Source organism: Candoia aspera, chromosome 1 (assembly GCF_035149785.1).
Source record: "Candoia aspera isolate rCanAsp1 chromosome 1, rCanAsp1.hap2, whole genome shotgun sequence".
Taxonomy (NCBI): Eukaryota; Metazoa; Chordata; class Lepidosauria; order Squamata; family Boidae; genus Candoia; species Candoia aspera.
The window spans coordinates 88,712,643-88,740,456 of NC_086153.1; the positions used below are offsets into that span (position 1 = coordinate 88,712,643).

A 27,814-nucleotide genomic window follows, 5' to 3' on the forward strand; every position below is an offset into this window, starting at 1 on the left:
TCAGAAATATTGCCTGTTATTTGTATAAATGGGTCTTTCGTTCGTAAAGGTTTATAGAAAAAGTTGTACAAACCACTAACATCTTAAAAGTTGAAGACGCCCAAATTTCAACTGATTCACCTTTCTATTTTTTCTCATTTAAGTGTCATAAGATGTTTAGCATGAATACAGGTTCAGGTCCTCAAACCTTTGCTACGTACCTTTCTAGCATGTCTCTTGTTTCATTAAGTAATTTAATGGTAGCAACATCTTTTTCTGTAAGCTCATTGGCCTAGAAAGACAGAACGTAACGGCAACTTGAATGCTTTCACAATTCAGGTAATTGACTTTATCTGCTTTGAACTCAGCCATGACTATTGCAACCCTACTCAAGAGCTGCGCTGGAGTAGAGTTCACTGTCTATAGGTTATGTTGCCAATGACATTGTTTGTGACAGATGAGGAATTCACTGGCAAAACGCTGCATACCAGAGTGGTTTTCCCCCCCACTGGAAGATACAGCTGCTTGAACCTTTGTTTAGTTCAATTCTTAGAAAAGCTGAAGCCAAATAAAAGATGTTAGATTCAAGATCAAGTTCTAATTCAAAGAAAAACATACAGAATCAACCCCCACGATCATTGTTGTTCAGACCCAGACTGATTCCCTCCTCTTAATAACATGCAAATACCTGGAAAGCTAAAGGGTTCTCTTCATCTGGCATCATGTAATGACATAGCCAGGATTGCGATGCAGTTTCTTCAGATGCAAAATCTTCAGGTTGTTCAATTACCTTTCTAATTTCTCTTAGCTTCTGCTCCAAATCCAAGAGGGAAAGTGCATGCTTGAGAGCGACACTGCAACGAAAAGAGTTAAACGTCAGCAGCATGCATTAAAGCCAAGTACTTTAGCTTTTCAAAAGTCCCTATTTTACCTCTCAAATACATTCTGCACAGTCTTCTTAACCACACTTATTAATTCAGTCAAACCTATGACAGAAGAGGAAGAGTTACTGAAGATCAATTCCTACTTGTTCAAACTTGGTAATATCATTTTAGGTAAAATTATTTTACAGATAACTTACCATCCCCTAGAAGGTGTTGAATACTTGATAAATATTGCTGTTGAACTTCTGGGGGAGCTAAAAGTGTCTACAAGAAGAAAGACATTCTGTATCATTTCTGTTACCTAAGGAACACTGTATCTGTCCTGCATATCTGTGCAGTAAATCAGAATAGAGAATTCTCTTTCCTTTGCCTCTTTGGTGGCTGGTAAAACTCCTAAGATATTCTACTTCTTAAAGGACTGTGCCATCTTTGAAAGCAGAACAGAACAAATCATCTCCCCCCACTATAAAAGGTAGATCCTTTGCAATAATGAATGAAAACTACTGTATCTTGGAAGCACAGCTAGAGCAAAGGCAGGCAATCCAAAGCCTACCTGGGGCCCTTGTAGCCACTGAACTCCCCAAGATTGTGCTGCCAAAATCTGGTAGCAAAATGAAGAACAATTGCACCTTTTTTTCTTAACAAGTAAAATTGGTGTACTAAACCTCCAGTGAGAACCAGTTTGATGTAATGGTTTAAGATGCCAGGCTAAAAATCAGGAGATGGTGAGTTTATAGTCCTGCGTAAGGCAGCGGGGTCACATTGGGTCAATTAGTCTCTCTCGGCCCTCAGAAGAACACAATGGCAAACCACTTCTGAAATCTGACCAAGGAAACTGCAGGGACTTCTCCAAGCATTTGCCAGGGGTCAATAATGCCTCAAGACACATGCAAAAACCCACCCTCCAATAGGTTTGCTTTAGGATCAAAAAACCTTGATTCCCCACCCCCCCATCCAGATGATGAAAAAGAGCTGACAATCGTAGTCACATCTCTTTAATGGTGCCATGGCATCACAATCACATCCTCTGCAGTCGTCAACCATCTGAAAAATTGTTTAAGAGCAGTTCCCAGATATAAAAAGGTTGAACAGCACCAGGCTACAGCATTACGTTTTTACCTTAAAGGTATTTTAAGATTAATATGAGAGCCATTTTGGTGTAGTGGTTAAGGCATCAGGCTAGAAACTGGGAGACTGTGAGTTCTAGTCCCACCTTGGGCATGAAGCCAGCTGGGTGACTTTGGACCTCTCTCAGCCCTAGGAAGCAGGCAATGGCAAACCACTTTTGAAAAACCTTGCCAAGAAAACTGCAGGGACTTGTCCAGGCAGTCTCCGAGAATTGGACACGATTGAATGGATTAAAAAAAAAAAGGGTTTTGGTCATCATTCCATTTTGGAAAATTAAATCTACATCTTACATAATTTTATTTCAGTAATCATAAATATATTCAGTATACAGTCTGTTTCAATGAGATTTAAGCAAGCATAAAAGTAAACTGGACTATTCAAAGTATGACTTCCTTTCTGAGTTTTCAACCCAGATATTTATCTATTTGAAAGCAATCTACTTACTGTGCCATTTTTGCAAACTGCTGCATTGTCTAAGTAAATGTATCCACCAATAATATTTAATTGGACTCGGAGGAGGACTACAAGCATACACGTGCTGTACACTGCTACAATAGTTCTTGTAAAACCTTTAATAAAACAAAAAATGTTTTTTACTATTTACTATGAAATACTGAAATTACCTTCAAAAATAACATACAGAATATTTCATCAATAAAATCAAATAGTAATTGTGCTTTCTGGAGACTTAAATCAGGACTATATTTCTAGAAATTATTTGAAGGGCACATCTCCATTTCATATATTTTTCTAAAAAACTCTTTAAAGGAACAGCATAATTTAAAGTGCAAGATAATCAAAGTACTAGATTTAGCTAAACAAAAGCTATTATATACAAGGATTTACTCAGGCAAAAGGCTTAAAAGAAAAAAAACAAGATTTTACTTGAAATGCAAAAATGACAGAGACAGAAAATCTACAATTCACAAAAGCATTGCAAAAGGGAAGTTTGTAGGATTTTTACATTGTTCTATACAACACTTTTCTCTCTCACTATTATGACCCATTCTTTTTAAGTAAGTATGACAATCATTAATTGTGTTTTTACTGTTGCAACACATCATTTTGAACTGAGTTAAATATAGTATCAGTCACGTGTTTAGGAGGGTCCTGATGTAATTGCTTCCATTGGACAGTAGCTGATGGAACAAAACTCTTTTTAAACATCACAATAAGATATACAGTATTAGTTGAAGGAAAGAGATTTTGGTGTGAAATAATAACTGTGAATTTGATGCCTTGTTGAGAGTGAAGAGATGGGCAGCCAGGCAGGAGAAGTAGGTAGCAAAGATGACACCAAAGAGGAAGCATTGTGAAGCACACATTGAGAAACCTTGCTGAAGGCAACGGTCAAGCAGAAAAGCCCCCAAATGCTCAACACAATGAAAGGCTGAGTAAGCTCTTCTTCCAGTAGTCTTGGATGAAAAGCACACTGGCCACTAGGACCATAGTGAGGACAAAGCTGGTCACAACTCCAACGCTGGCCACAGCTTTTAACACAATGCCCCAGGCTATGGATAGGTCACTAAGGTTGTAGCAGATGGAGTTCAAGTCCTTGCCTCATCCTGGTGATGGTGGTGGTGGTAAGTCACTTGAGCTATGCATCCTTTCATGGAAAGTACAAGAAGACAAACACATGGCAGGAGTGTCCCGGAGTGGGCAGCTATATAATAATAATAATAACAATAACAACAACAACAATAATAATAATAATAATAATAATAATAATAATAATAATACTGAGAGCATCCATCATGGTGGAATTATTTATTTATTTATTTGATTTCTATAGCCGCCCATCTCAACAAGTGACTCTGGGCGGCTTACAACAATAAAACTATAAAACAATTAAAACAATTATAATTAAAATAGTTAAAATATAAAATAAATACAATACAAATAAAATACAAATAAATATACATGGCTGCCAAGTGAGCAATGCATAGATATTAATACAGCCAAGAGACGGGACCATCCACACGCTTGAGGCCCTAGGCCCGGGCACAAAGCCAGGTCTTTACGCCCTTATGAAAGGCCAACAGGGTCAGGGACATCCTAATTTCTGGAGGGAGGATGTTCCAGAGGGCAGGCGCTACAGAGGAGAAGGCACACCTTCTAGTTCCCGCCAGCTGACACTCCCTGGCTGACGGGACCCGCAGCATCCCAAACCTACTAGTTCCAATTGGACGGGCAGAAACAACTGGGAGAAGGCTAGTTGCTTCCATTGGACAGTAGCTGAGGGCATCCATCATGGTGGAATTATGGCAAATATTCCTTGGCTCTTCAGGGAAGAACTGAGTGCTAAGTGGACTTTGGTTTCCTCTCTCTATTTAAGAAGGCAGCTCCCTGTATAAGTACTGGCTTTTCCTCTTTGGGCATGTAGATCATCTTCATATCTATGGAGACAGGATTATTCAGCTCTAAAATGCAGCTAGCCAACACAAGCTGCCCTCCACTTCCATTGGAGGAAACTTTTTGAGCTGTGGAGTGCTTGGTGCTCTCTGAGCCTGGTTGTTTTCTTGCAGACATTTCATTGCCAGACTAGACATCTTCAGTGCAAGAAGGGAGTGGGGTTTACTCTCTGTTTATATACCGCGGTTTGTCCAGCTGTTGTTGGTGGGGGTATTGTTCTCTCCCTGGTAGTTCTTTGATTAGGTTGTTGTTTGCTGCTTGGTTGATTAACTGAGTTAATAGTTCCTTGACTGGGGTACTGTGTACTGCTTGATTGTTCATCTGGTGTTAATCTTTGCATATCTGGATGTTGATTACTGGCAAGGTTCTGGTCTTTTTGTTTCCTTTTTAGCTTTTTGTTGTCTTTTGAATGGTATGTAAATGTTGTTTACCTCAATGTGCCTTTTGATGGCTGACATGTCTGACTGCCAAGCTTCCAGCAAAATGGATACCCCCCCAACTTTATCAAAAAGTGCCTTACCACCCAACCCACTACAACCCAACCAACAGAAGCTATGAAAAGGATAACACTGCCATACATCAGAAACATCTCAGAAACCATCAACAGTCTGTTACAACCACACAGTGTCACCATAGCACATAAACCCACTAAAACTCTTCAAAACATCCTAAGTAACCCAAAAGATCCAATAGCTCAAGAAGAAAAAACAGGAGTTATCTACCACATACAGTGTAAGGACTGTAGCAGCCACTATGTAGGACAGACAGGCAGAAGATTAGCAGAGCGTATCCACAAACACCAACTAGCAGTCAGAAGACATGATGAGAACTCCTTAATCTCACAACACATGGACAGACTCAACCATAGTTTCAACTGGGAAACTGTGAGCATCCTAAACCAAGCCAAATCCAAAAATGCCAGAGAATTCCTGGAAGCCTGGCACTCAGACAAAACAGCCATCAACAGACACATAGAGGTAAACATTTATATACCATTCAGAAGAGACAATAGAAAAGCCAAAAGACCAGAACCCCTCCTCGCCAGCAATCAACACCCAGATATGCAAAGATTAACACTAGGATTAACACCAGATGAACAATCAAACAGCACAATATACCCTAATCAAGGAACTAGTAACTCAGTCAATCAGCCAAACAGCAAACAACAGCCCAATCAAGGAACTCCCAAGGAGAGAGCAACACCTCCACCAACACAAGCTGGACAGTATATAAACAGAGAGCAAGGCCCACTCCCTCTTCGCACTGAAGATGTTGCCTAGTCTGGCAAAGAAATATCTGCAAGAAAACAACAAAGCTCAGAGAGCACCAAGGATTCCAGGAATTCCCCAGCGTTTTTGGATTGGGCTGGGGTTGGGCTCTTTGGGCTGTTTCCTACTCAGCTGAACTACCATCCCAACTGCTCTTGTCAATAGTATGAAGAAAGGGAGTTAATCCTTCTGAAGGACACAGAATTAGAACTTCAGTTGTCCTTAGTGTTAGTGAGCTGAGATTCCTGCTTAATTTTAAATGGTGCTATGTGTGTCCCAAAATGCTGAGGTAGTACTTATAAGGAGAGAGGCCATTTTTTAAACACACCATTACAAATAGAAGAGAGGGTTTAGAATTACAGAAAATAAAATAAGGTAGAAAATAACTACACATCTAAGGGCAGAAGCCAGATACCTAGGATAGATAACAGCTGTGACCACTATGAGAATTCAAAACTATTTCAGAAAGTTCCACTTAACATACAAATAGTAAGGCTTATTTTTGAGTAAGCATACTTTCCTCGTAACAAATTATAGTGTTCATTGGGAGCATAGGGGCAAAGAGCTTAATTCTGAAGAAAAAGAAAAGCCTCACTCTGTGTATACCTAAAGAGGCACACTGGATCACACGCACAATGATTCATTTGACTTACTTAAAATCTTTAAATCTTCCCATATTTCCAACTTATCGGCTGGCCTACAGAAAGAACAGAATAAACACATTTATAATTAACTGAGCTGGATGGAGCTCTATTTCAGTCCACATTGGACAGAAAAAGTATGACGAGGAAGAAATTCTGTAAATGCTGGGATTTGGGGAAATGATAACAAGAAGACTGCTTGCAAAGCACAGGAACTTATGCAATGATGCCATTCAGCTGATGGACACTGTCCCACCAACAGAATGGATTCTTAATCCTACCCATTCTTCTGCAAATATTGGAAAGCAACAGGAAGTTCACTTGCATAAGCATGATTGCTCATATAGCATTGGAATAAATCTGTACATATTTGTGGTGCTGAAAAAAAATACAAATGTGTAGCCCTAGGTTGCCCTGATAATAAATATTTCAGAAGACATGTAAAAAAAAATTAACCAGAAGGCAATGTCATCTAAGACTTTCATGCATCATGCAACAGCATGAAAGAGGGAATCAGACATTTTAATGGCAGAATTTTTCTCCCCCAAAGTCAATACATGTTGTACATACTAAGGTATTTTAAATCTTACATGATTTTGCCAAGAAAACGCTTTAACAGGCTACAGATTTACGTTACAGAAAATAGTTTGTCCATGCTACCCCTATGTACGTGCAGACTACCAAGATCTAAAGGACAGGCATTCAAAACAAACTGTAATAGTCAATTTATGCTTACTTGTTTTTCAGCAGGGAAGTGAGACTCTCAGAATTCAGCTGATACATCAAAGTATCTCTTAAGGTTGGAAGCATTGATAGTACTATCAATAAAAAGCAAATGATAGGAAGAATTATTAGATGTCATGGAGCATCATCATCAAAGTAAAAATGATCAGTTGAGTATAACAGTGAGGGATGGTAAGGATCTTTAGAATAGGATGTAAAGATCCCCCCGTAACAGAATTCTAACATTGGTAGAAATATTGGGATACTTATTTAAAATAGCCTCTAGAAAACAGTAAATGTAAGGATAACTGACAGTCCATCAAGTTCAAAAGGAATCTGCTATGTGAGATTGCACATTACTGGTCAAAAAACACAAGTCCTCCTGAAAATGCAAAACTAAACATATGGTTCTCTGAATCCTATTTATTATGCTAGCCCATCCATGTTAGCATAACTAACAATACCAATTTAGTTCACACATAGCACCAAACCACAGTTAGGGCTAATCATGTTTTGCATGATAGTAAAGGTAAAGGTAAAGGTTTCCCTTGACGTAAAGTCCAGTCGTGTCCGACTCTAGGGGGCGGTGCTCATCTCCGTTTCTAAGCCTTAGAGCCGGCGTTGTCATAGACACTTCCGGGTCATGTGGCCAGCATGACGACACGGAACGCCGTTACCTTCCCGCCGAAGCAGTACCTATTAATCTACTCACATTGGCATGTTTTCGAACTGCTAGGTTGGCAGGAGCTGGGACTAGCAACGGGAGCTCACCCCGCCGCACGGTTTCGAACCGCCGACCTTCCGATCGGCAGCTCAGCGGTTTAACCCGCAGTGCCACCGTGTCCCTTCGTTTTGCATGATAGATTGCTGAATTATGATTTATAGCCAATTAGCAAATTAGAAACGGAAAATATAGCTTACAAATATGTTTGTATTTATGGTTGGTGCTAATTGTGTTTTGGTGAGATGCCCAAATGAGCAAACATTGTTCTAGGCATTCCTCTGTCTGCAGCAATTGTTTCATTAAAGAAACAGAAGTTAGATGTTAAAATGAGTGCTGGAAAAAAATGGGAATTTGACAGGCAGCGAGGTTCGGACGTTGGCCTATTCAGTGAACAAAATAGCTACTGCCTTACCTGTCATATTGCAAGTCCTCTGATTACTTTCAAAATGATACTGCCGTCTTGCTTGCGCTATATATTCAGCTGCTTCTCTTTCTTGGATTTCTTTCATTTTTTTCTGACCATATTTTCCAAGTACATAAACCCCTACAAAAGACATACATACATACCACACTAAACTCTTGTATGCAGAGTGCAGAAAAGGAGGAATGCCATGAGGTTAGAAAAAGACAAGAAAATATAGCCAAAATACAGTGAAAACAAATTTATACGAACATCATATACTTCTCCTACAGATGTTATAAAATATATCAAAACATTACTGTAACTTCCCCATTTGCTTTGTTCAACTATAGAAGAGATTTCCCTTGATATTTACATTTCATTAGTAGAAATTGAAAAAAAAAATACCCAGAATAAATTCTCACAATAAAATTAAGTCACAAAACTAACTGTAGGCTGCAAAACCCATGCATGTTCCCTATACCCTCAACCATCTTTATATTTATGGCTTCTTCTCTGAGATGAGGTGAATGTGTGTGGAACAGGGGGGCAATAGATGGACAACATTTATCATGTATAGATGATAAATGAATGAAAAGAAAAGAAAGGGAGAAAAAGAAAGTATTTAATATTTGGTTTTGGAACTGCCTGTAGCCACAATATAAACTCACTACTTTCCCACAAGGAATATGGTCCTGATCTGTCAAAAACCTATGTTGTTCCACATTAAGTAATACTATATAAGGCTGGATATCATTCAAGGTCAGGATAAACCCTATCACTGATGTAACTACAAAGTTACCACATAAACATTGCAGGTTATTTAAATATTGTACTGTAGGTAATTTCAAGAAATGCACCACAGACAAGCACTAAATTAAGGTAGCAATGAAGGCCTTGGAAAAGATATCTAAATGTTAAGATATGCCTATATCTACAAAGATCAGAGTCATGTAGATAACTGTATACCCTGTGACACTCCAAGGAAGCAAAAGTTGGACTCCAAAGAAGAATAGAAAGAGTATTGATGCTTTTGCATGTTGGTGTTGGAAAAGACTCCTGAGAATGGATAGGCTCATGGATAGCCAAGATAACAAAAAAATGGATCATCAAACAAATTAACCCAGAGTTCTCACTTGAGGCACAAATGACCAGGCTCAGAGTATTACGTTTTGGACACATTATGCAAAGACCTAGCTGTCTGGAGAAGGCTCTAATGCTGGAAAAGGTGGAAGGAAAGAGAAGATGAGGATGATCGGCAGCAAGGTGGATGGATTCACTTACGGTGGTGATGGGTGCACTGTTGGAAGCCCTAAAGGACCAGGTTGGGGACAGCTCATCCTGGAATAGGTCTATCTAAGTGGTCACTAGGAATCAACAACATATTTAGTAGAGGCTTTATTTGATTATAATCAATTGTAGATAATTACCATAGCCTGTTTCTGTAAACCACATGTTGTACTGAGTTGTGCTAATAGCTAACACTTTAACCTTGTAGCACTGGAGACCTTTTTAAGTACCATTCAATACACAGCAGTTCTTTATGCACTGCTGGACACACACTCTAAGATATTGATCTACTGACAATTTGGGATATGGCTGATCAGCCTAAGAAAATTATACTGTACTTCCATTAAACAAAGAATTGCACTTGGCAACACCATGGGGTGAGGCTTCTGTACTTGGAAAAAAGGGGATACTTTCTCAAGCAGGTGAGAAGATATACTTGGAGCAGGAGAGCAGGTACAAGTCTGTTCATGCAATTGTGAACAAAGAGAGAGGTTGATCCAGAACACATTAAAGAATGTGTCTGAACTTGAATTTCTTTCATCAGTAGTATCTCCATCTACATTGGGGAACTTTTCAGACAGGACAAATTCTTAACAAACTATTCTTTAACCTAACCTAGCACTCTCCAGATGTATTGGGTATCAGTTTCCATTTCTGCCTAAGCCAAAGCAGCCAATGGTTATTCCATACCTGCAGCAACACATATAAACAATTTTAATTAACTGCTTAAGCTGTGGTACTTGATTCCATCTGGAATAGCCAAAAATGATTTGGGAACAAATGCAGGTTGATTTGTCACTTAGCACATGGGCCAGACCTGCTCAACAGCAATTACTATCTTCTGGGTCTCCATGGAGGCCCAGGCTCATCTCTCCCCTTCCACTATAAAATAAATCATATAGAAGCATATTTATGTTTGCACAATCCAACTAGAAGTTAGTGCTCTATGAAGTCATACTGTAAGGTGTCAACTTGGTTTCCTTTAATTACAAATTCCCATGCTATGAAACATATTTATGAATTCAGAATCTTCCAGCGAGAAAGGCTTTAACTCAGTTGTGAAAGCAACTGATGCTATTAACAGTGCTTAAAGACAGGTTTTGAAGTATTGCCTTTAATTCACACCTTCATCCAGGCCCAGAAAAATGTGATTGTAGCTCTCTGTCACTCTTTACTTCTTTGTCCTATTTTTACAAAGCCCCAGGAAAAAAACAATCTGTCACCTATATTTCAGAAGAAAATGATCAAGGTGAAGTTATTTTTCCTCTTCTATTAAAGATAATGTTCTTGGAACTACAGCCAGATTTGCTTCGTTTACAGTTCTATCTAAAGAGGAATTTGTTCACACAGGTGCTAGCAAACATGAACTCAAGTAAGCATATGCTTGAATCTTTTCTCGTGTTCATTATTACCTGAGTTTATTTTTTAACTTGGTTTGTTATGATATAAATGCTACATAAATAAAATCAAACAAAAATCACCTTAGTATATCAAATAAAAAAGCAGAAATATCAGGGTATGTATGATAAGGAGCAAGTTAGTCTGGGAAGGAGGGAAGTGTCTTCAGTAGGAGGAAAGGTGAGTTCCTCACTCTCCACATATCGACTTCTCTTGCAAGATGCTGGGATTTTAACCAAGCCAATATATGTGAGCATATAGAACTAGGAAGAAAATTGGTAAATTAATCAGAGGTAAGGTTGCATTCTCATGTACCCTTCCTTGGGAGCAAGCCCCACTCAGCATGGTGGACTTAGTGCTGGGTAAACGCAGCAAAACCAGGGGGCGAGCAGGAAACAGTCCTGCAGATTAGGGGGCGGACGCCTCCTGCTCTGGGCAGGGCTGGGGCCGAAAGTGGCAGCAGCAAGAGCGCAGGGGCTTCGGATTACAGGGAAGTCGGCGATCGGGACCAGGTAGAGCTGCTCTGACGTCTGCTTCGGGACGGCAAAGCGCAGCAGGCGAAGGCCCGGAAAATGCCGGTAGGAAACTCACCGCCCAGGAAAGCGCCCAAGAAGAAGCATTTCTTTTTGTGACGCTTCAGGAAGCCCCACACGGCCAGCAGCATCGCGACGGCAGCAGAATCTCAGGCCCGCCGCCCCTCCTCCCACCCGTCCCCGGCGCGCCGCAGGAAGCCCCGCCCCTCGCCTCCGACGCCAGCCTCTTTCAGCCCATGTCCTCCCCGCATTCGAGTCCCCCAGCTCGCCGCGGTTCTCTCTTCATCTTTATCCCCCGGAGCTGTTCACTCTTTACTCTTCGTTCCGTAGCGACGCTTTCCTTTCCAAAGATGGAAGCGACGAAGAGGTGGCGGGTGAGCGCGGGGGAAACTGAGGCCTGGATGGACAGAGCTGTACATATGGTGAGGGCTTACTTGCAGGGAGAGTAACCAAAGGGGTTATAGCGGGGCCAGTCGCACTGCAAGAAAAAGAAAACAAAGAGAGGTTTCGGGGTTGGGAGTTTCGAGGCTGGGGAATACTGAAAAAAGACGAACGCATTTCTTGCGAAATCCATTTTATGGACGACATCCACCTCTGAATTATTTTGGAATTATCTTTTGTGCCGTCGAGCTTACTCGGTCAGATGTCTCTTCAGAATGAACGATGGGCTCTTATCATCTTAAATAAGCTTTCCAGGAGATTTCATTGTTTGCAGGTCTAATTGCCAATCTGGAACTAAAGAGTTTGCTCCCTGAAATAAGGTGTAGGCTCCTCCTGAATCATAAAGCCTTGCCACGTCTTTTTTTTGAGGCTCTGGCTTGTGTAGCCAAAACTATCTGTGTATCTGTCTGTCTGTATATCTATCTATTTTATATTATCGAATTTATATAACGAATTTTCCCAGCAGTTCATTAGACAGAACTGCAAGTGACAGGGATCTGACCTGAAGTGGGAGTGTACTTCCACCTTTCATGGCTATATTAGTAAGGAAAAGCTAGTGGTAGATATGAGTGGAAACCCACTTGAGAGGGCTTTGAGTGAACACACATGTGATGAACAGGATCCTACCTTGGAGAGATGCATCCTGTCCCCAAACTTCATTTAAGATACCAATCCTCAGTTCCTTATTAATATGTGTTGCCCTAAGGCAGTGTTTCTCAACCTCAGCAACTCAACCTTAATTCAATTCCCAGAATTCCCCAGCTAGAGTTGGAGTCTACCCATCTTAAAGTTGCTGAGGTTGAGAAACACTGCCCTAAGGACATGACATTACCTCTTACTCAGATAAAAAGTTTTAGGCCGGGCAGAATACTCAGTCACCTTCAGAGTATACTTTTGCCATGTCATGTGTTTGTCTCTGTGTGCGATTTAATGATGACTTAAGGCTTACTTTGGGAGCAGAAGTACGTGAGCATACTTCTGCAGTTTATTTGTTAGATTTATATTCCATCTTTGGTACAGGAGCTCAAGGTGGCGTGCATAGTGTTTCTGCCTCTAGTTTTTCCCCAGCACAGCAACCCTGTAAGGTAGGTTGTACTGAGAGAGAACAACTGGCCCAAAGTTACTCTTTGAGCTTCCATGGCAGAAGGTGGACTAGAACCTGGGATTCAGTCTAGTGTCTTAACCTCTGAAAGAGATTAATATCTAGGAATCAACTCCAGCCCTTAGTGCTAATGCCGGAGAGTTTCTTCAGAAGTAAATAAAGATCAGGAGGCATGAGAAGCGTAAAGTAAAATATGGAAGATGGAGAAGTAAACAAATAAAGCCACTTGGGATTTGGGAAAAGGAATTTAACTTGCACTTCTTGAATATTGCCTATTAACCCAGTGATTTTCAATGGTTTATGTACTGAACATAATTTTTTTCTTTATGTATTTGAACATCTTGAACATCCCTTTCTATGGATTATCAGGATCCTTCCTTCCTTCCTTCCTTCCTTCCTCCCTCCCTCCCTCCCTCCCTCCCTCCCTCCCTTCCTTCCTTCCTTCCTTCCTTCCTTCCTTCCTTCCTTCCTTCCTCAAAGCTAGTTTTAGCCAGAAAAGGTTCCGTCTCCCAGAACAAAGCCTGTCTGTCAGGCTAGTGTTGATTACTCTGTTTATCTTTCCTGAGAACTTTCATCCATATGTCTACTTTTGCCATCTATTGTATGTTGTTGTTTATTCATTCACTCGCTTCCAACTCTTTGTGACTTCATGGACCAGCCCATGCCAGAGCCTCCTGTTGGTTGTCACCACCCCCAGCTCCCCCAGGGACGAGTCCATCACCTCTAGAATATCATCTATCCATCTTGCCCTTGGTCGGCCCCTCTTCCTTTTGCCTTCCACTCTCCCTAGCATCAGCATCTTCTCCAGGGTGTCCTGTCTTCTCATGATGTGGCCAAAGTACTTCAGTTTTGCCTTTAATATCATTCCCTCAGGTGAGCAGTCTGGCTTTATTTCCTGGAGTATGGACTGGTTTGATCTTGCAGTCCAAGGCACTCTCAGAATTTTCCTCCAACACCACAGTTCAAAAGTATCTATCTTCCTTCTCTCAGCCTTCCTTATGGTCCAGCTCTCGCAGCCATATGTTACTACGGGGAACACCATTGCTTTAACTATGCGGACCTTTGTTGTCAGCGTGATGTCTCTGCTCTTGACTATTTTATTGAGATTTGTCATTGCTCTTCTCCCAAGGATTAAATGTCTTCTGATTTCCTGACTGCAGTCAGCATCTGCAGTAATCTTTGCACCTAGAAATACAAAGTCTTTCACTGCCTCTACATTTTCTCCTTCTATTTGCCAGTTATCAATCAAGCTGGTTGCCATAATCTTGGTTTTTTTGAGGTTTAGCTGCAAGCCAGCTTTTGGACTTTCTTCTTTCACCTTCATCATAAGGCTCCTCAGTTCCGCTTCACTTTCAGCCATCAAAGTGATATCATCTTCATATCTGAGATTGTTAATGTTTCTTCCAGCGATTTTAACTCCAGCTTTGGATTCCTCAAGCCCAGCACGTCGCATGATGTGTTCTGCATACAAGTTGAATAGGTAGGGTGAGAGTATACAACCCTGCCGTACTCCTTTCCCAATCTTAAACCAGTCCGTTGTTCCGTGGTCTGTTCTTACCGTTGCTACTTGGTCGTTATACAGATTCTTCAGGAGGCATACAAGATGACTTGGTATCCCCATACCGCTAAGAACTTGCCACAATTTGTTATGGTCCACACAGTCAAATGCTTTAGAATAGTCAATATGGTATAATGATACCATATTGCATGCATAGCAGTTGCTTTGTGTGACTCAACAAAGGCATTATAAACAGAAATGTAAGTGGACCAGCGTAAGCTACTGATTCAGACACAGCTCAGCTAATAAATGATAGCTGTGTGTTGTGATTTTCTTGCTGTGTGCTAATTTCAGCTTGTTTTTCTTTTGAAGATTCTGTGAGGAGAGGCAGGTGCCAGCACATATGTCCTTTATTTTGCTATCTATGTGATCCATTCAGTCAGAAACTGACTTCCTTGTATACTGTTATTCCTTGTATTGGGTAAAAGGTTGTACAGGCAGATCTCGCTTGCTGACTGCCTCATGCAGTGACCATTTGAAGTTACAATGGTGCTGAAAAAATAACCTTGCAACCATGGCATGCATTTATGACCTTTGTATTGTCTTTCTTTCTCTCTCTCTCTCTCTCTCTCTCTCTCTCTGTCACATGTTTGCCAGTACAGTCAGTATGTATTGTCCTGTGCCTGACCTGTTTTTTTTCTTTTTTTCCTTCCTCGCAGAGAGGAGATATTGAAGAGGAAGCGATTAAAAGAGAGTAAGCAGGCACACAATGGGGAATACACACTGAAAGGAATGCACTAGCGCTGGCTGTTTGCCAGCACATTCCTTTTGATGTGTATTCCCCATTGTGTGCCTGTTTACATTCTTGTAATCCCTTCCTCTCCAATGAATGTAATACAAACACAAATTTCCTTCTTGCTAATTATCTCAGCCAAGGTGAGTATTCTATAAGGAAGAGGAGTGGGGAAAAGGAAAGCCGAAGTAAAAACCTAAGCAGATTTGCGGTCATGAGATTTTCAACTTAGTGACCATGTTACTTACCGACCAAATTGCTGATCCCAGTTGTGCTCACTAAATGAGAACTATTGAAATAAATGCAGCTGAATGCATTGTGCTTCTGAACTTGTAATCCGTGATAAATATGACACAATATCCCTCTTTTAACACTGCTGTTGCTAATTAATTTGTGTGTATTGATAGGCTAAAGATGCACTTGAGAATGGTGAAGTACCTGTTGGTTGCCTCATGGTCTACAATAATGAAATTGTAGGAAAAGGAAGGAATGAAGTTAATGAAACTAAAAATGTAAGTAATTTAGTGAATGCTACCTTTGCACTACAAATGTAAATAGAAAGATCCTCAAGTTGGTATAAAGAATTGCCATTACGGCAGCTATGTTTAAAACCTGTCTTGTGTAATTTGGGACTGGCATAGCAAATTACTGTTTTAGGGTTTTTATGTTTTGTGTTCTTTTTTCCTAAAATTCTAATGAAAAAATGCTGCATTCAGTATAATCACATCTCTCCAATTCTGGAAAACCACTTTATATCTTTCTTACATTACATATTATAGGTAGTCCTTGGGTTATGTCCATTTGTTCAGCGACAATTCAAATTTACAATGGCACTGAGCAAAGTGGACTCATGACTGGTTCTCAAATGTGCAGCCATTTCAGTGTGCTGCAGTCATGTGATTGCCATTTGCAGCCTTCCCTGCTGTCTTTCCACAAGCAAAGTCAATGGGAAAGCCTACAGGAGGTTGCAAGTCACTCCTACTCATGCCACTTTTTCTCCAGAGGAGCCCCCGAGTGGCAGGGGGATCTCGTACTGTGTAGTGCCCACCTGCACTCGTGCCTACCTGTGACACCCACCTGCCCATAGATCTTGCCCGCCAGCCTGCTTGCAAGACACCTAAGGAAAGGCTTGTCGTGACCACAGCTTGTGTCTTCCTTCCAGCTTCCCCATTGACTTTGCTTGTTGGAAGCTGGAAGGAATTCGCAAGTTGTGGTCACTTGAAGTCCTCGCTTAACAACCAGTGGTCCTTGCTTCAAAACATCAAAGGGGACTACCAGGATTGCTGTTGCTAAGCAGTGCAGTCATGTCAATGTGCTTTACAACTGTATTGCTTAGCAACAGAAATTCTGGTCACAATTACAAGAGGGGCATGATAACATTTTTTAAAATAGAAAATGTTTAATGTTGATGTCTGAATGCGGTGTGTGAAAGGTCCCCTGTGCAAGCAACAAGTCATGTCTGACCCTTTGGGGGGATGCCGCTTTCGTGATGTTTTCTTGGCAGACTCTAGCGGGGTGGTTTGCCATTGCCTTCCCCAGCAAGCTGGGGACTCATTTTACCAACCTCTGGAGGATGGAAGGCTGAGTTGACCTGAGCCAGCTACTTGAGAATCCAGCTTCTGCTGGGATCGAACTCGGGTCCTGGGGAGAGTTTCGGTTGCGATACTGCCGCCTATCACTCTGCGCCACACGAGGCTGTTTCTCTGAATGCTAGTGAGCATCTATTTTTACTACTTTTGTGGTGTGTTATTTTATTTTTCTTTTAGTTTATTTAGAAATCCTTTAATCTTATCAATCAGTGCAATCTTGTTCTGGGCAGTGCATTTAGGAAGGACATTAGCAAACTGATGTGTGTCCAGAGGAGATTATAAGGGCCTCAAGGAAAAACTTATGAGGAATGGTTGGAGGCATTGAACATCTTTAGCCTGGAGAACAGAGAACTGCAGGGAGGCATGATAGTGCCCTTCAAGTATCTGAAGGGTTATCATGTAGAAGATGAGGAAGAATTTGCCAAGAGTTTCAGGCAATTACAAGAAATTTCAAAAGGGAGTAAAAACATGGTTATGCCATCTGGCCTGGGATGGGAGGGCCGACAGCTATTCATGCGGGTGGTTGGCCCTGTGAGGGTGCCAGAATAAGATCTTATTTCCCATCTTGAATTTTGTATTTTACATTTGTATTTGTATTTATATACTTTTATATTTATATTTATTTTTTGTAAGCCACCCGGAGTCATCGTGCACAAGATGGGCAGCAGAGAAATTTAATAAATAAATAAATAAAATTTACAAGAAACATTTCCTAATGGGAAGAGCTCTTCAACAGGGGAACAGACTGCCTCAGGAGATAGTGGACTCTCCCTCTTTGAAGGTGTTTAAACAGAGGTTGGTTGGCCATTGTCAGGGGTACTATAATAATGGATTCCCACACCAGATAGGCTGAACTAGGTGACCTCTAAGGTCCCTTCCAACCCTTAAATTCTATGATTCAGTCATGTTTGAATTAAAATATCTTTTCAAGCTAACAAAAATAGAACTCTGAAGTAGAAGCAATAGAACAACCAACCTATTACATATTCTTAAAGGTGACTGATCACCAAACACTCAAATAAGATATCTCTAAATAATAGAAATATGATACAGCTGATGATTACTAAAAGTTGTTCAACTCAATACATAGTTTCAAGGATTTACTAATTGAAATAAGATGCCTTGTCTCGTTTTGTGTCAGAAATGCAGGAAATAAAAGGGGAGGAAGTATTAATTAAAAGTTAAAAACATTTAATAAAAATATAAAATTTATATAACTCTAGCCCAATGCTGGGCCACATTGATGGCAGAAATGTTTCTGGCCAATAAGTCACTCTGTGTGCATGTCAGTCCCAAAGGGTACTGTAAAAGATGGGTAGTTGTTTGAATATTGCCACATTTGCAGCAAATATCCTTGCCCTCAGGGAGAAACCCCCATTTTTCCATATAATCTTTGGTTAAACCAGTGCACAATCTGTTTGAACATCTCCAAACTGTCCACTCCTCCTCTGAACCTCCAGGCAACTCCTCAAGCAGTTCTATCCAATTATGAAGATGTATTACTTGAGATTTCCATCTTTGTAATCATTCTATTTGAGGTGTAGTAGCCTATATAAGATGCCTATATTTCTACATTCTATAACTTAGCTTTATTTTATATATAGAATATATATTTTATATGTATACATATTTTTTGAAAAAAAATAGTAATGTAAATGAGATATATAATTCATATTGGATAAATAGTGATTATTTTTCAAATGTATATGCCTATAAGTTGTATGTTAAATTTGAATTGACTTTGTTTTACATTCATCCTAGGGTACCTTTTCTGTAGTAATGCTGTGAATTCCCTCTGAGCTGCTGTTTTTGAACTGTCTGCTAGGAAATGTACAAGTTATGCCTGCATTTTCTTCCTATGTGTGTCTATTTTTGTTTTTTCTCTCCTTTCTACTTGATTTATATACGTATTTTTCTTCCTCAGGTGTAACTTTCCTCTGGTCTTCTCAGATTCATTGCAAGCATACCGTGTCAAATCAACTGTTCCCTTTTTAGTTTTGTTACTTTCACCTGGACAAGATCAAGTTTTCAAAATGTAGCAGTATTTCACGGTGTCTCAATTTCCAAATATGTTGGATTTTAATTCCTGTAATCCCTTAGTCAGCATAGCCATTGGTTGAGGATTATGGGAACTGAAATCTAGATTGAGAAAGACTGGTGAATATATTACAACAATATATATTGCATGTAAAATAAAGATCTCTGAGTGATTTGCAATTTGAAATCAAAACTGAAACAATTCAGACAATAAAAGCTACACTTTCATATTTTATGGTACATAATATTAAAATGATTGAAATCACCATTCTCTAGCTTAAAACTAAACTTGTTTTAGAAATTCTTGTTGCTTCATTTGCACTAGTCATTACTTGAATAAATGTAGGAAGATCCCTTACACTGGATGATATTTTGCTGGATACCAATTTTGCCCAGTGTTGTCTACTCTGGTAGGAATTTTTCTTAACTCTGTTTGGGCACACTGATGTTTGAACCCCAAGTATTATTATTGTGGCTCTTCCCAAAAAGACCCTGTCGTACAGAATTCATTGTAGAAGAGCGCAGTGCAGAAATAAACATGGCATGGATTTCACAAGAAGATTCTAATCTTCCAAAAGAGTGTGCATGCTTGGCTGTTACTAGCTTATTCACCTTCATGGAATGGGAGGAGAACAAGAGATAAGTGTGCAAGTTACCTGAAGTGATTAGATTATTTGCCTTGCAATGCCCTAGTTCTATTAGTGGCTCTGGAATAAATTTAGATTCTTACTTTACATTGATTTATTGAAGTTTGTTTTCTTGAACAGATATTGATCTACTAAAAACTACTGACTTCATGTCTCTTATTTTCTAGGATCAGCACAACAATAAGAACAATTGCCAGACCTGGCTTGAATATATGTTTGTTAGTGTTATGATGAAATATAACCCTACCCCTACCCCTTGAGAAGTCATCAGTGTAGATGGAGATGCTGAAAACCTGGCTGTGCATGGCAGTTCATTAATAACAATGGGTTCTATCTAACTGATTTTATAAGGCATGGGTTTTAACAGTTCTTAAAAAGAACTGAGAGCATTTTAACAGTCAGGAATTTTGCCAGCTCTCATCCAGGGATTATTGTTGCGCCCTAGAGTGTTTTATAGTATTTATGGCACCTGCTAAGCACAATCTCTTAAAGGGCTGTTCACATTAAAATTAATTCGTAAGATGGTATTATAACATTAGATTATAGCTAAAGGCATTCTATTTGCTTCACATTTATTATCAATCACATACGTTCCGTTCATTTTCTTGAGTAGCATACTTTCATCTACCCAATAATTAATTAGGCTGTTGTTTTCAATTTGTATTATAAATTTATAGTAGGAAGCATACCATGAAATATATAAGCTGTTTTAAAAAACAGTAAGGGAAGAGCCTTAAGTATCTGGAATGTGCATGCTGTTCTAAACTAAGAACATTTCCCATTTTGTGACTATATGTTTTCTTAAAATATTTAGGTACAAATCACCGTTCTTAAAAAGTGATAGGCTGACCAAGTGATGCATTTTTTGGTAATTGTTCCACAGGCAATGTTTTGTACATGTGCTGCCTTTCAGATTATTTAGAAGCTATGGGAAATTCAGAATGCAGCAATGAGATTGCTGAATAAGCATAAACACAGAGATCATATCCTGCTAGTCTGAAACAGGTGGACTAACTTTTAGTTAGTAACCAGGCACAGTTCAAAAAGGTGGCTTGTTTAAACTTCTTGTTTCCTGAATGTCTTCAGGGCTCCCTTTGCTTGCATGAATCTGTACAAATACTACAATTATTTTCAGAACTTTTTCTAAGAAACTCCCTGCCAGTGGAGGTGAAACTGCAGAAAATTCTAGATTATGCTGCTGATTTTTTCCCCTTGCTCTGCTGTTTATTTTGTTGATATGATGACCGCTGTTTTTTTAGATAAACTCTTGAGGTCTTGTCAACCTCAAGAGTAGGGAACTACTATGTAGAGTATATTACAAATAAATGAAAGTAGATGCATGTTATGGCATCAGTGCAAAATGCGGCCATAATTGGAAAAACCTGGTGATATAATCCATGGACATGCATAAAGCTGATGAGAGCACTATGCTGCCTATTTTGCTTTTTATGACTGGTAGATTAGTCTTTTTCCTTGCATTAATTTTGAAAAGATTAAATACAAAATGTGTAGTTGATACCTGACAGGTAGGAGAATAATTTTGCTTGCAGCCAGTTGTGGCTTTAACCAAACAGCTGTTTTCCGCCTGCTCTCTCAGTCCTTACTTAAGAGAGATTCTGTTCAGTGTTTGTAACAATAATGTCGGAGGTATTTTAAATAGTACTATAGAGAAACTGATGAACATCACAATTGTTAAGAGAAAAGACTGGGAAGCGATCAAACTGTTGTCCCTTTTGTTTCAAACATTGAGGGAAAAGTCAGTAAAGCAGAGACATGCATTTGATTTGATTTGATTGATGATCTTTATTGTTTTCAAACTAAGTTCTTGTGGCTCTTACAGTCCTTTTTGTTCCACTTTGTGATTGGCTTTTGGTATTGCGCTAGTAAAATGTAAGCAAAAGCACAGTGTAAAATAACCACACATCAGTGTAGTAAAATAAGACCTCACCAGCAGTGGTTGTCATTGACCTTCGCTGCCTTACAGTGGCATTTTTGAGAATCCATTATAAAAGAGATCTGCAACCATTGCAATTGTAGGGTGGGTGCTTTACATAAATATAAATATTGTGCCCTGTTCTGCTACTATGACTTTTGTTGTTGTTGTTTTTTAAATGAGGCCTGGATTCAGACAGGCTGCTTTGATAGTATGGAGATATTTATATGAGAGCCAGGGGTGGGGTGTACTCCTTAGGGATATAGACTAGGATTGGGAGACCCAAGTGGAAGTCTACCCTCAGCCTCCATATGTCATGTTCACTGATTCAATGTAGTTTATACATCGTAACGTTTCACATGCCATGGTGCTGACACGGGTTTCTGTTTGGGAAGGAGCTGCTGTGAGACCTTGTACCAAGCTCTGTATGTGAAATCAGTACAATGGAATGTGTTTGGAATTACGTCATCTGTTCAAGGCCTTTTCCCGCAGACCATCAGAAACCGTTCGGAGCACCTGGGATTGTGAACTTGAGAAGATTCTACGGGGGGAGGGATCTCATTTGCACCGAGGGTTTTTACTTTGAATTTGGCGTGCTTTCATCATTCTCAGCTTTCTCTGTGATCCTGCATACTATTCTTTAATAAATCAGATATCTTTGAATTCCTGCTTATGAGTCTGACAGTGTTTTAGAATAGGCAACCATTACACCATAGCTTCCTGGATGACTTGGGGCTAGTTGTTCTCTTTCAGTCCAAAGCCAGCATGGTGTACTTTTGAAGGCATTGAACTGGTGCCAACAAGACCAAGGTTAAATTTGCCCTCAGCCATGGAAGCTTCCTGAGTGATTTTGGGCCAGTTACCCTCTCTCAATCCAACCTACTTCATAGGGCTGTTGTGAGAAGTAATTGGAGGAGAGAATGCTGTGCATACCACCTTGAGCTCTTGGAGGAAAGGCAGGATATAAACCTAACAAATAAATGAATAAATGGTAACCAATTTCCAACAAGGGTCAAGATCATCTGTGCTATTTTGATTTGTCTTGCTTATAAAGCAAGTTCTAAAAGGCATTGAGCTGTTACCTTACCCTTTGTCTCTTGAAACAATACAGCAGGCATTCTCATGCATAGGAAAGTATTTCACTCCATGCTTCAGTGAATTGTTTTGACTGCCTTAATCCAAACAGAATCTGGACTACCTCAAGCAAATTATTTTTCAGCGGTGGGGAACTATGGAAAGCATAGAGAACAGAATCACAGAGCTGAAAGTAACTAACCTTTCTCAACCAGTGGCCATGTTGGCTTGTAATACTGTGAATGCTGGTCTCCATACATCTAGAGGGCACTAGATTGAGGAAACCTGTCCTAGGCTATCTTGCCCAGACTGTAGCTCCTGTAATTTGCCTGTCTACTAAAAACAGAGTTATTTTTTCCTTGTATGTGTGTTGTATGCAAAGTAATCCATTCTATATGGCATCAGTGCTGATACTCTTTTGCTTTATTCTCACAGGCTACTCGCCATGCAGAAATGGTAGCAATTGATCAGGTCCTGGACTGGTGTCAGCAGCACAAGAAGGAACCTGAGGAAGTCTTTACATACACAGTACTATATGTCACAGTTGAGCCCTGTATTATGTGTGCAGCTGCTCTTCGAATGATGAGTATCCTTCTCCATATGTTTGATCACTTCTTGTCCATACATGCTCTGTGTTGGGATTTGCAGGAACTCTGAACATATGAAGAATACACCTGGATTTGAGCCAAGCCTTAAGTAGTCCAGGTTTCTGTTTCCCACCCTGAGGAACCGTGGGAAGAAGACCCTCTCTGCTATTGTTCTCCAACTTGGAATTCAGAGTCATACAATCTCTGAATTTTTATTAGCAAATCTTGATGTGGGTAGGCTAGAAAAGAAGGTGATCTGCAGGATTAAGTCTACATTAGGCAGGGAAAGTGCTTGTGTCCTATGTGAAATTTTGGAATTTTCATAGAGCAGGAACATACTAATTTAAACTTCTTTTCTCCAAAACGTCTTATTTAATTTCTGGATTTGGATGATGGGGTATGGCAGGGATAATTCAGCGATATGTGTGCCCTCAATTTATGGGTAGAAGGCATCTTTTGTTGACATAGGGGAGGATGAGAAATATTTTGTCTGGGGAAGCTGCCAGTTTTGTAATAAGATGTCTATGGATGTGTGTGTTGTACACAAAAAAAGTACATTGTTTTATAGGTAGTCCTCACTTAATGACCATTCATTCAGTGACCATTCAAAATTACAGTGGCACTGAAAAAATGGACTTATGACCTGTGCCCAAAATTACAACTGTTGCAGCACCCCGCAGTCACGTGATCAAAATTCAGGGGCTTGGCAGCCTGCCCACACTTACGAGCGCTTCATTCTCTGCCCTTTGGGAAGCAGAGGCGGCCTGGGATGGCTGGGCCAGGCCAGCTGGAGCTTCCTGGGGTGGCTTTGCGCGGCTGGGCTGGAGCGTTTGCAGTTTTGTGCTGTGCTGCATCTCAGGGGCTTCTTGGAGCCCCAGAGCTGCGCAGTTATGGGTCTGCTTGCCACTCTGCAGTGCAGGGTGCTGGGCAGCCAAAGGGGCAGAGGTGGTGGGGCAGTAGGTAGGTGGGGGGAGTAGAAGGCCGTTGCTTACCTAACCTAGGTTCAAGGCTGGAAGGGATCAAGCCTGGAATAGCTTGGATTGGGGTGGGTGCTCGGCTAACGACTGGTAAAGTTCACTTAACAATGGCAAGGGGAATTGCCAGGAATGCTGTCGCTAAGTGATGAAGTCACATGACATCTCACTTTATGACTGCATCGCTTAGTAATGGAAATTCCAGTCCCAATTACCACTGTTAAGTGAAGACTACCTGTATTCCTTTTAATGCTATTTACATGTGAACCTCCCAGGGTCATTGGGAATTGGGCGGTACTGTATACAAATGGAAATAATAGCAACAAAAACAACAACAATAACAATAACAATGGAAAGCAGGTACAGTATATCAGAATGACTGGACTGTTAATTAAACCTGAATGGTTACTATCTGTACATCATATACTGTCTGTTTATGATTTCTTGTCTAACCTAGTTAATGCCTTAATTGATCTGTATAAATCCCACTGGTTGTATATGGTTGCCAAAATGAACGGTTTGGAGGCTGTGGCTCAGTTTTGAATATCTCTTCTGCTACCTTAGCAGGTACAGGGGAACCATTTCAAGTGAGTACTTTACTGTGGTGCCTTCCAATATATTCATAAGACTGTGATATATCAAAGTGGTATAGCAGTGAAGGCTTTGCTCTAGATCAACATTTGGGAAGACAGAGTATACACATTATTTCAGGACTTAAACCAGCCATTTTCTTTTTTTTTTTAATGGAAATGACTGGAATTCTATTCTGTAATACAGCATCCTCTTTATGTTCTCTTGCATTTTGTGGTTGAATGGGGTATAATTTTTCATAGCTTACTAAAAAATAAGAATTTGGAATAACTACTGATAATCAAGGTGGTTTCAGTGAATGCACCTAGCCATGAAACATCAATGAAATTAAGTCCATAGATGGAAAACTGTAGGAAGTTCTGTATAACAATTGTTTGTTTCTTTGCCTAAATATCAAGTAGAAAAAGGAAATTCTGTATTTAGATAATCAAAACAAAACAAAATGGGAAACAATTGTAGGAATAGAATTAGATTTTTAAGAAGAACCAACGTGTAAATGTTCTCTGATATTTCACCTAGTGATTACATTTTAGCTGTGTGTTGTGGCAATTATGAGAAGAAATGTTTGCATTTTAAAAATCTTCAAACATTATGGAAAGCAATCCTTCATTTAACTACATGCTTTTAAAATTTCTTGTTCACTGAGAATGTCCTGTTTTATATATTCATGTGCATGCTCATACATTTCAAGAAATGAACATTTTCTGAGAATAATCTGTAGGTGGAATTAACTATAGTATAATTAAGTCTTAACTGGGTAATTCTGCTCTTGGTGCACCTTCATTTAGGATGCATTTTTGAGCAACATTTTTAATTTCTATAGTGCATAGCTGGTTATCGATCTGAAGAAGCTGTGGAAATGCTGAAAACCTTCTACAGACAAGAGAATCCAAATGGTAAAATCTGTCATCAACATTTTAATTCATATAGACATTTATAGATTTGAATATTATTGATTACAGTTTTTTTTCTTTTTGGCAGCACCAAAATCAAAAGTTCGAAAAAAAGGAATTCAGTAAATGATTGGCTGTGATGGAAAGTTAATCAGTCTAGAAGAATAATGAATCCCTGAATGATCTGGACAGTGCTGACCTTTGCTGGACTAAATTATTTAGCCCCAGGAGGTGGAAAATGATGTAACTGTCCCTCTTCAATATGTCATTTATTGTATTATGGAAGTTATGATAAATTAACAAATATAGTTGTGGATCAAAATGTCTGTTTTTTTCCCCTGATGCCAAACTGGAAAGGTATTATTGAAAGGTTAATGCTAGTTAAGGCTGTTACAACTATTGATTTTGAACTTGATCAGAGGCTCAACTAATTATGATAGTTCTTGGTTTGTGCTGACTTTTTATTGTCTTGTAAAATATTTAGATAAGAACTCTGTATACAAACTGTGTAACTTTCTGCCAGTATCCTGCTAAAATGTGCTGTTCACTAAGTTATACCTGCTGAATCAGGCTACCCAGAACACCCTGCTACTTTGGAAACTGTCTTGGGAACTAGTCCAGTTCGTAATACGACTTTATTAAGCTATAATGCAGTCCAGGCATTTACTCATTTTAGTCTAGTTGAGTCTGTTCTAGTGCTAGTAGAGGCTCTCCAATTTTTCCTGTCATTTCCTATGTGTAATTGTTGACTGGAAATACCGAGCACAAGAAGGGGGTCTTCTGCATAAATCCATGTACTCTTTCACTGAAATAGTCCTAATGTTTATGAATATCTGACAGTGTCTAATTGTACACATGTTTGCTTCACTGCATCACGTGGCAAGTTTAGAACTGCCTAGTGACTTTGGTGTCCAGACCTTTGTAACAAATGCAGGCAATATTAAGGAAACTTAACCCTTTATTGTGATAACTGAATTGAAAAACAGGAGTTTGTACTCAAGCCTGATCAATTGCTGCCATACCCATTCCTTTCAGACAAAGTCCTGCTGTAGTAGCCATCACCATTAAGGATCAGTTGATTTAGTTATGATTAATGTTTGCAACAGAAAACTCCTTATAAAATTGAAGGCAGGCATATTCAGGTTAGCAGTGCCTATCCACTCTTGGCCAATGTTGAAAAGCTAAACAGGGCCAGAATACTTTATTCTTTGGAAGTTCCATAGCTGTTGGCCAGACTGCAAAGTTGAGAAAACATCCCAGAAAAAAGGCAATAGCAAGCCACTTTTGTAATGTTGCCAAGAAAATAACATGGGTGTGTCATGAAGTCACCAGTTGTCATGCTAGACTTGAGAGAATTTACTGAATTAGCAATGGAGGACTTGGGTATACCTCTGTTCGCTTACAGTAATGTCTTATTTATAACAGCTACTTTTCCTAAACTTATTTGTAGTTGAAATGTTAAAGTTATATTCAAATATGCTAATGTTACCTAGTCTTAAATGCAGTCATTTTGGTAGTAACTGTGTTAGAAATTAACTGTATAGCCAAACTGTAATATTTGAAACCTGATTCAGGGAAGGGCCATGCAGAGGAAGGCAGAGATAATATTGGTGAGGGAATAAAAAGTTGTCAACAGCACCATTTGCAAGCTTTCCAATCTTATTCCTTCTCTCTCTCCTACACAGCTCTCTGAATCTTCTTCCTTACTAGAAAAATATGTGGAGTTTGCTGATGTTTTGGGGAGGAGGAGGCAACTATCTTGTCTCATCATTAAAGATGTAGCTTAACTAAGCCAGGAGCCCAGATTCCGGCTAGCACCTTCTGCATTGTAGGTCCAGGAGGAGATGCCTGGAATATCTCTCTCACCACAAGGGTTACCCAAAATCTGAGAAGTCATGCGAGACCACAGCAGATATCCATACCTCATGTCCGATACACATCAGTTCCATCTGAAATTCCCACACAAGCCCTGCCCCTGGGATCTGTCACCACTATCAGTAGAAAATTGATAGTTGTCAGTTCCAGGATGAAGGGGACTTCCTACTTTCTGCCACGATACACTCTCCAGAATTGGTTGCTATGCAACAAAAAGAATACAGCAGGGTCTTTCCAGCTCCATTTGTCTGTTGACCTTGGGGAATCACTAAGCTTGGGTGGGGGGTGATGAGTCTGTAGTTGTTTCGCAATGATGACGTGCCTGGGACATCTTCGTCTGTGAAAGGGAAGCTGGGTTCTGACAGTGGAAGTGGTATAGAGGAAGGTGGAGATAACATGG

The 27,814-nt window shown here is 39.8% G+C and overlaps 2 protein-coding genes across 2 annotated transcripts in view; one reads left to right on the top strand and one right to left on the bottom strand.

Moving 5' to 3' along the window:
- PEX3 (peroxisomal biogenesis factor 3) overlaps positions 1–11,545 on the bottom strand; it is a 15,062-nt gene extending 3,517 nt beyond the window's left edge. The window contains exons 1-9 of the mRNA XM_063309196.1: positions 11,439–11,545; positions 8,172–8,303; positions 7,049–7,130; positions 6,325–6,368; positions 2,436–2,560; positions 1,061–1,127; positions 911–965; positions 668–833; positions 201–271 (exon numbers count right to left, since the gene is read on the bottom strand). Coding sequence (XP_063165266.1) covers positions 201–271; positions 668–833; positions 911–965; positions 1,061–1,127; positions 2,436–2,560; positions 6,325–6,368; positions 7,049–7,130; positions 8,172–8,303; positions 11,439–11,511 — 815 coding nt within the window. The 5' untranslated portion in view covers positions 11,512–11,545. The remainder of the gene's footprint in view (positions 1–200; positions 272–667; positions 834–910; positions 966–1,060; positions 1,128–2,435; positions 2,561–6,324; positions 6,369–7,048; positions 7,131–8,171; positions 8,304–11,438) is intronic.
- A 99-nt stretch (positions 11,546–11,644) lies between these two features.
- Positions 11,645–27,151, top strand: ADAT2 (adenosine deaminase tRNA specific 2). The gene is made up of 6 exons (XM_063309208.1): positions 11,645–11,802; positions 15,622–15,726; positions 22,930–23,080; positions 24,536–24,642; positions 25,470–25,542; positions 25,628–27,151. Exons 1-6 carry the CDS (start codon positions 11,731–11,733, stop codon positions 25,663–25,665), a joined length of 546 nt encoding a protein of 181 aa, XP_063165278.1. The 5' UTR covers positions 11,645–11,730; the 3' UTR covers positions 25,666–27,151.
- Positions 27,152–27,814: the final 663 nt, after the last annotated feature.

Bases quoted from the DNA above. Each gene is read 5' to 3' on its own strand.
- ADAT2 (XM_063309208.1), top strand. From the start codon at position 11,731: ATGGAAGCGACGAAGAGGTGGCGGGTGAGCGCGGGGGAAACTGAGGCC. The intron at 23,081-24,535 runs GTATCCTTCTCC...ATTGATCTGTAT, and splicing joins AGCTGCTCTTCGAATGATGA to AAATCCCACTGGTTGTATAT. The intron at 25,543-25,627 runs GTAAAATCTGTC...TCTTTTTGGCAG, and splicing joins CAGACAAGAGAATCCAAATG to CACCAAAATCAAAAGTTCGA.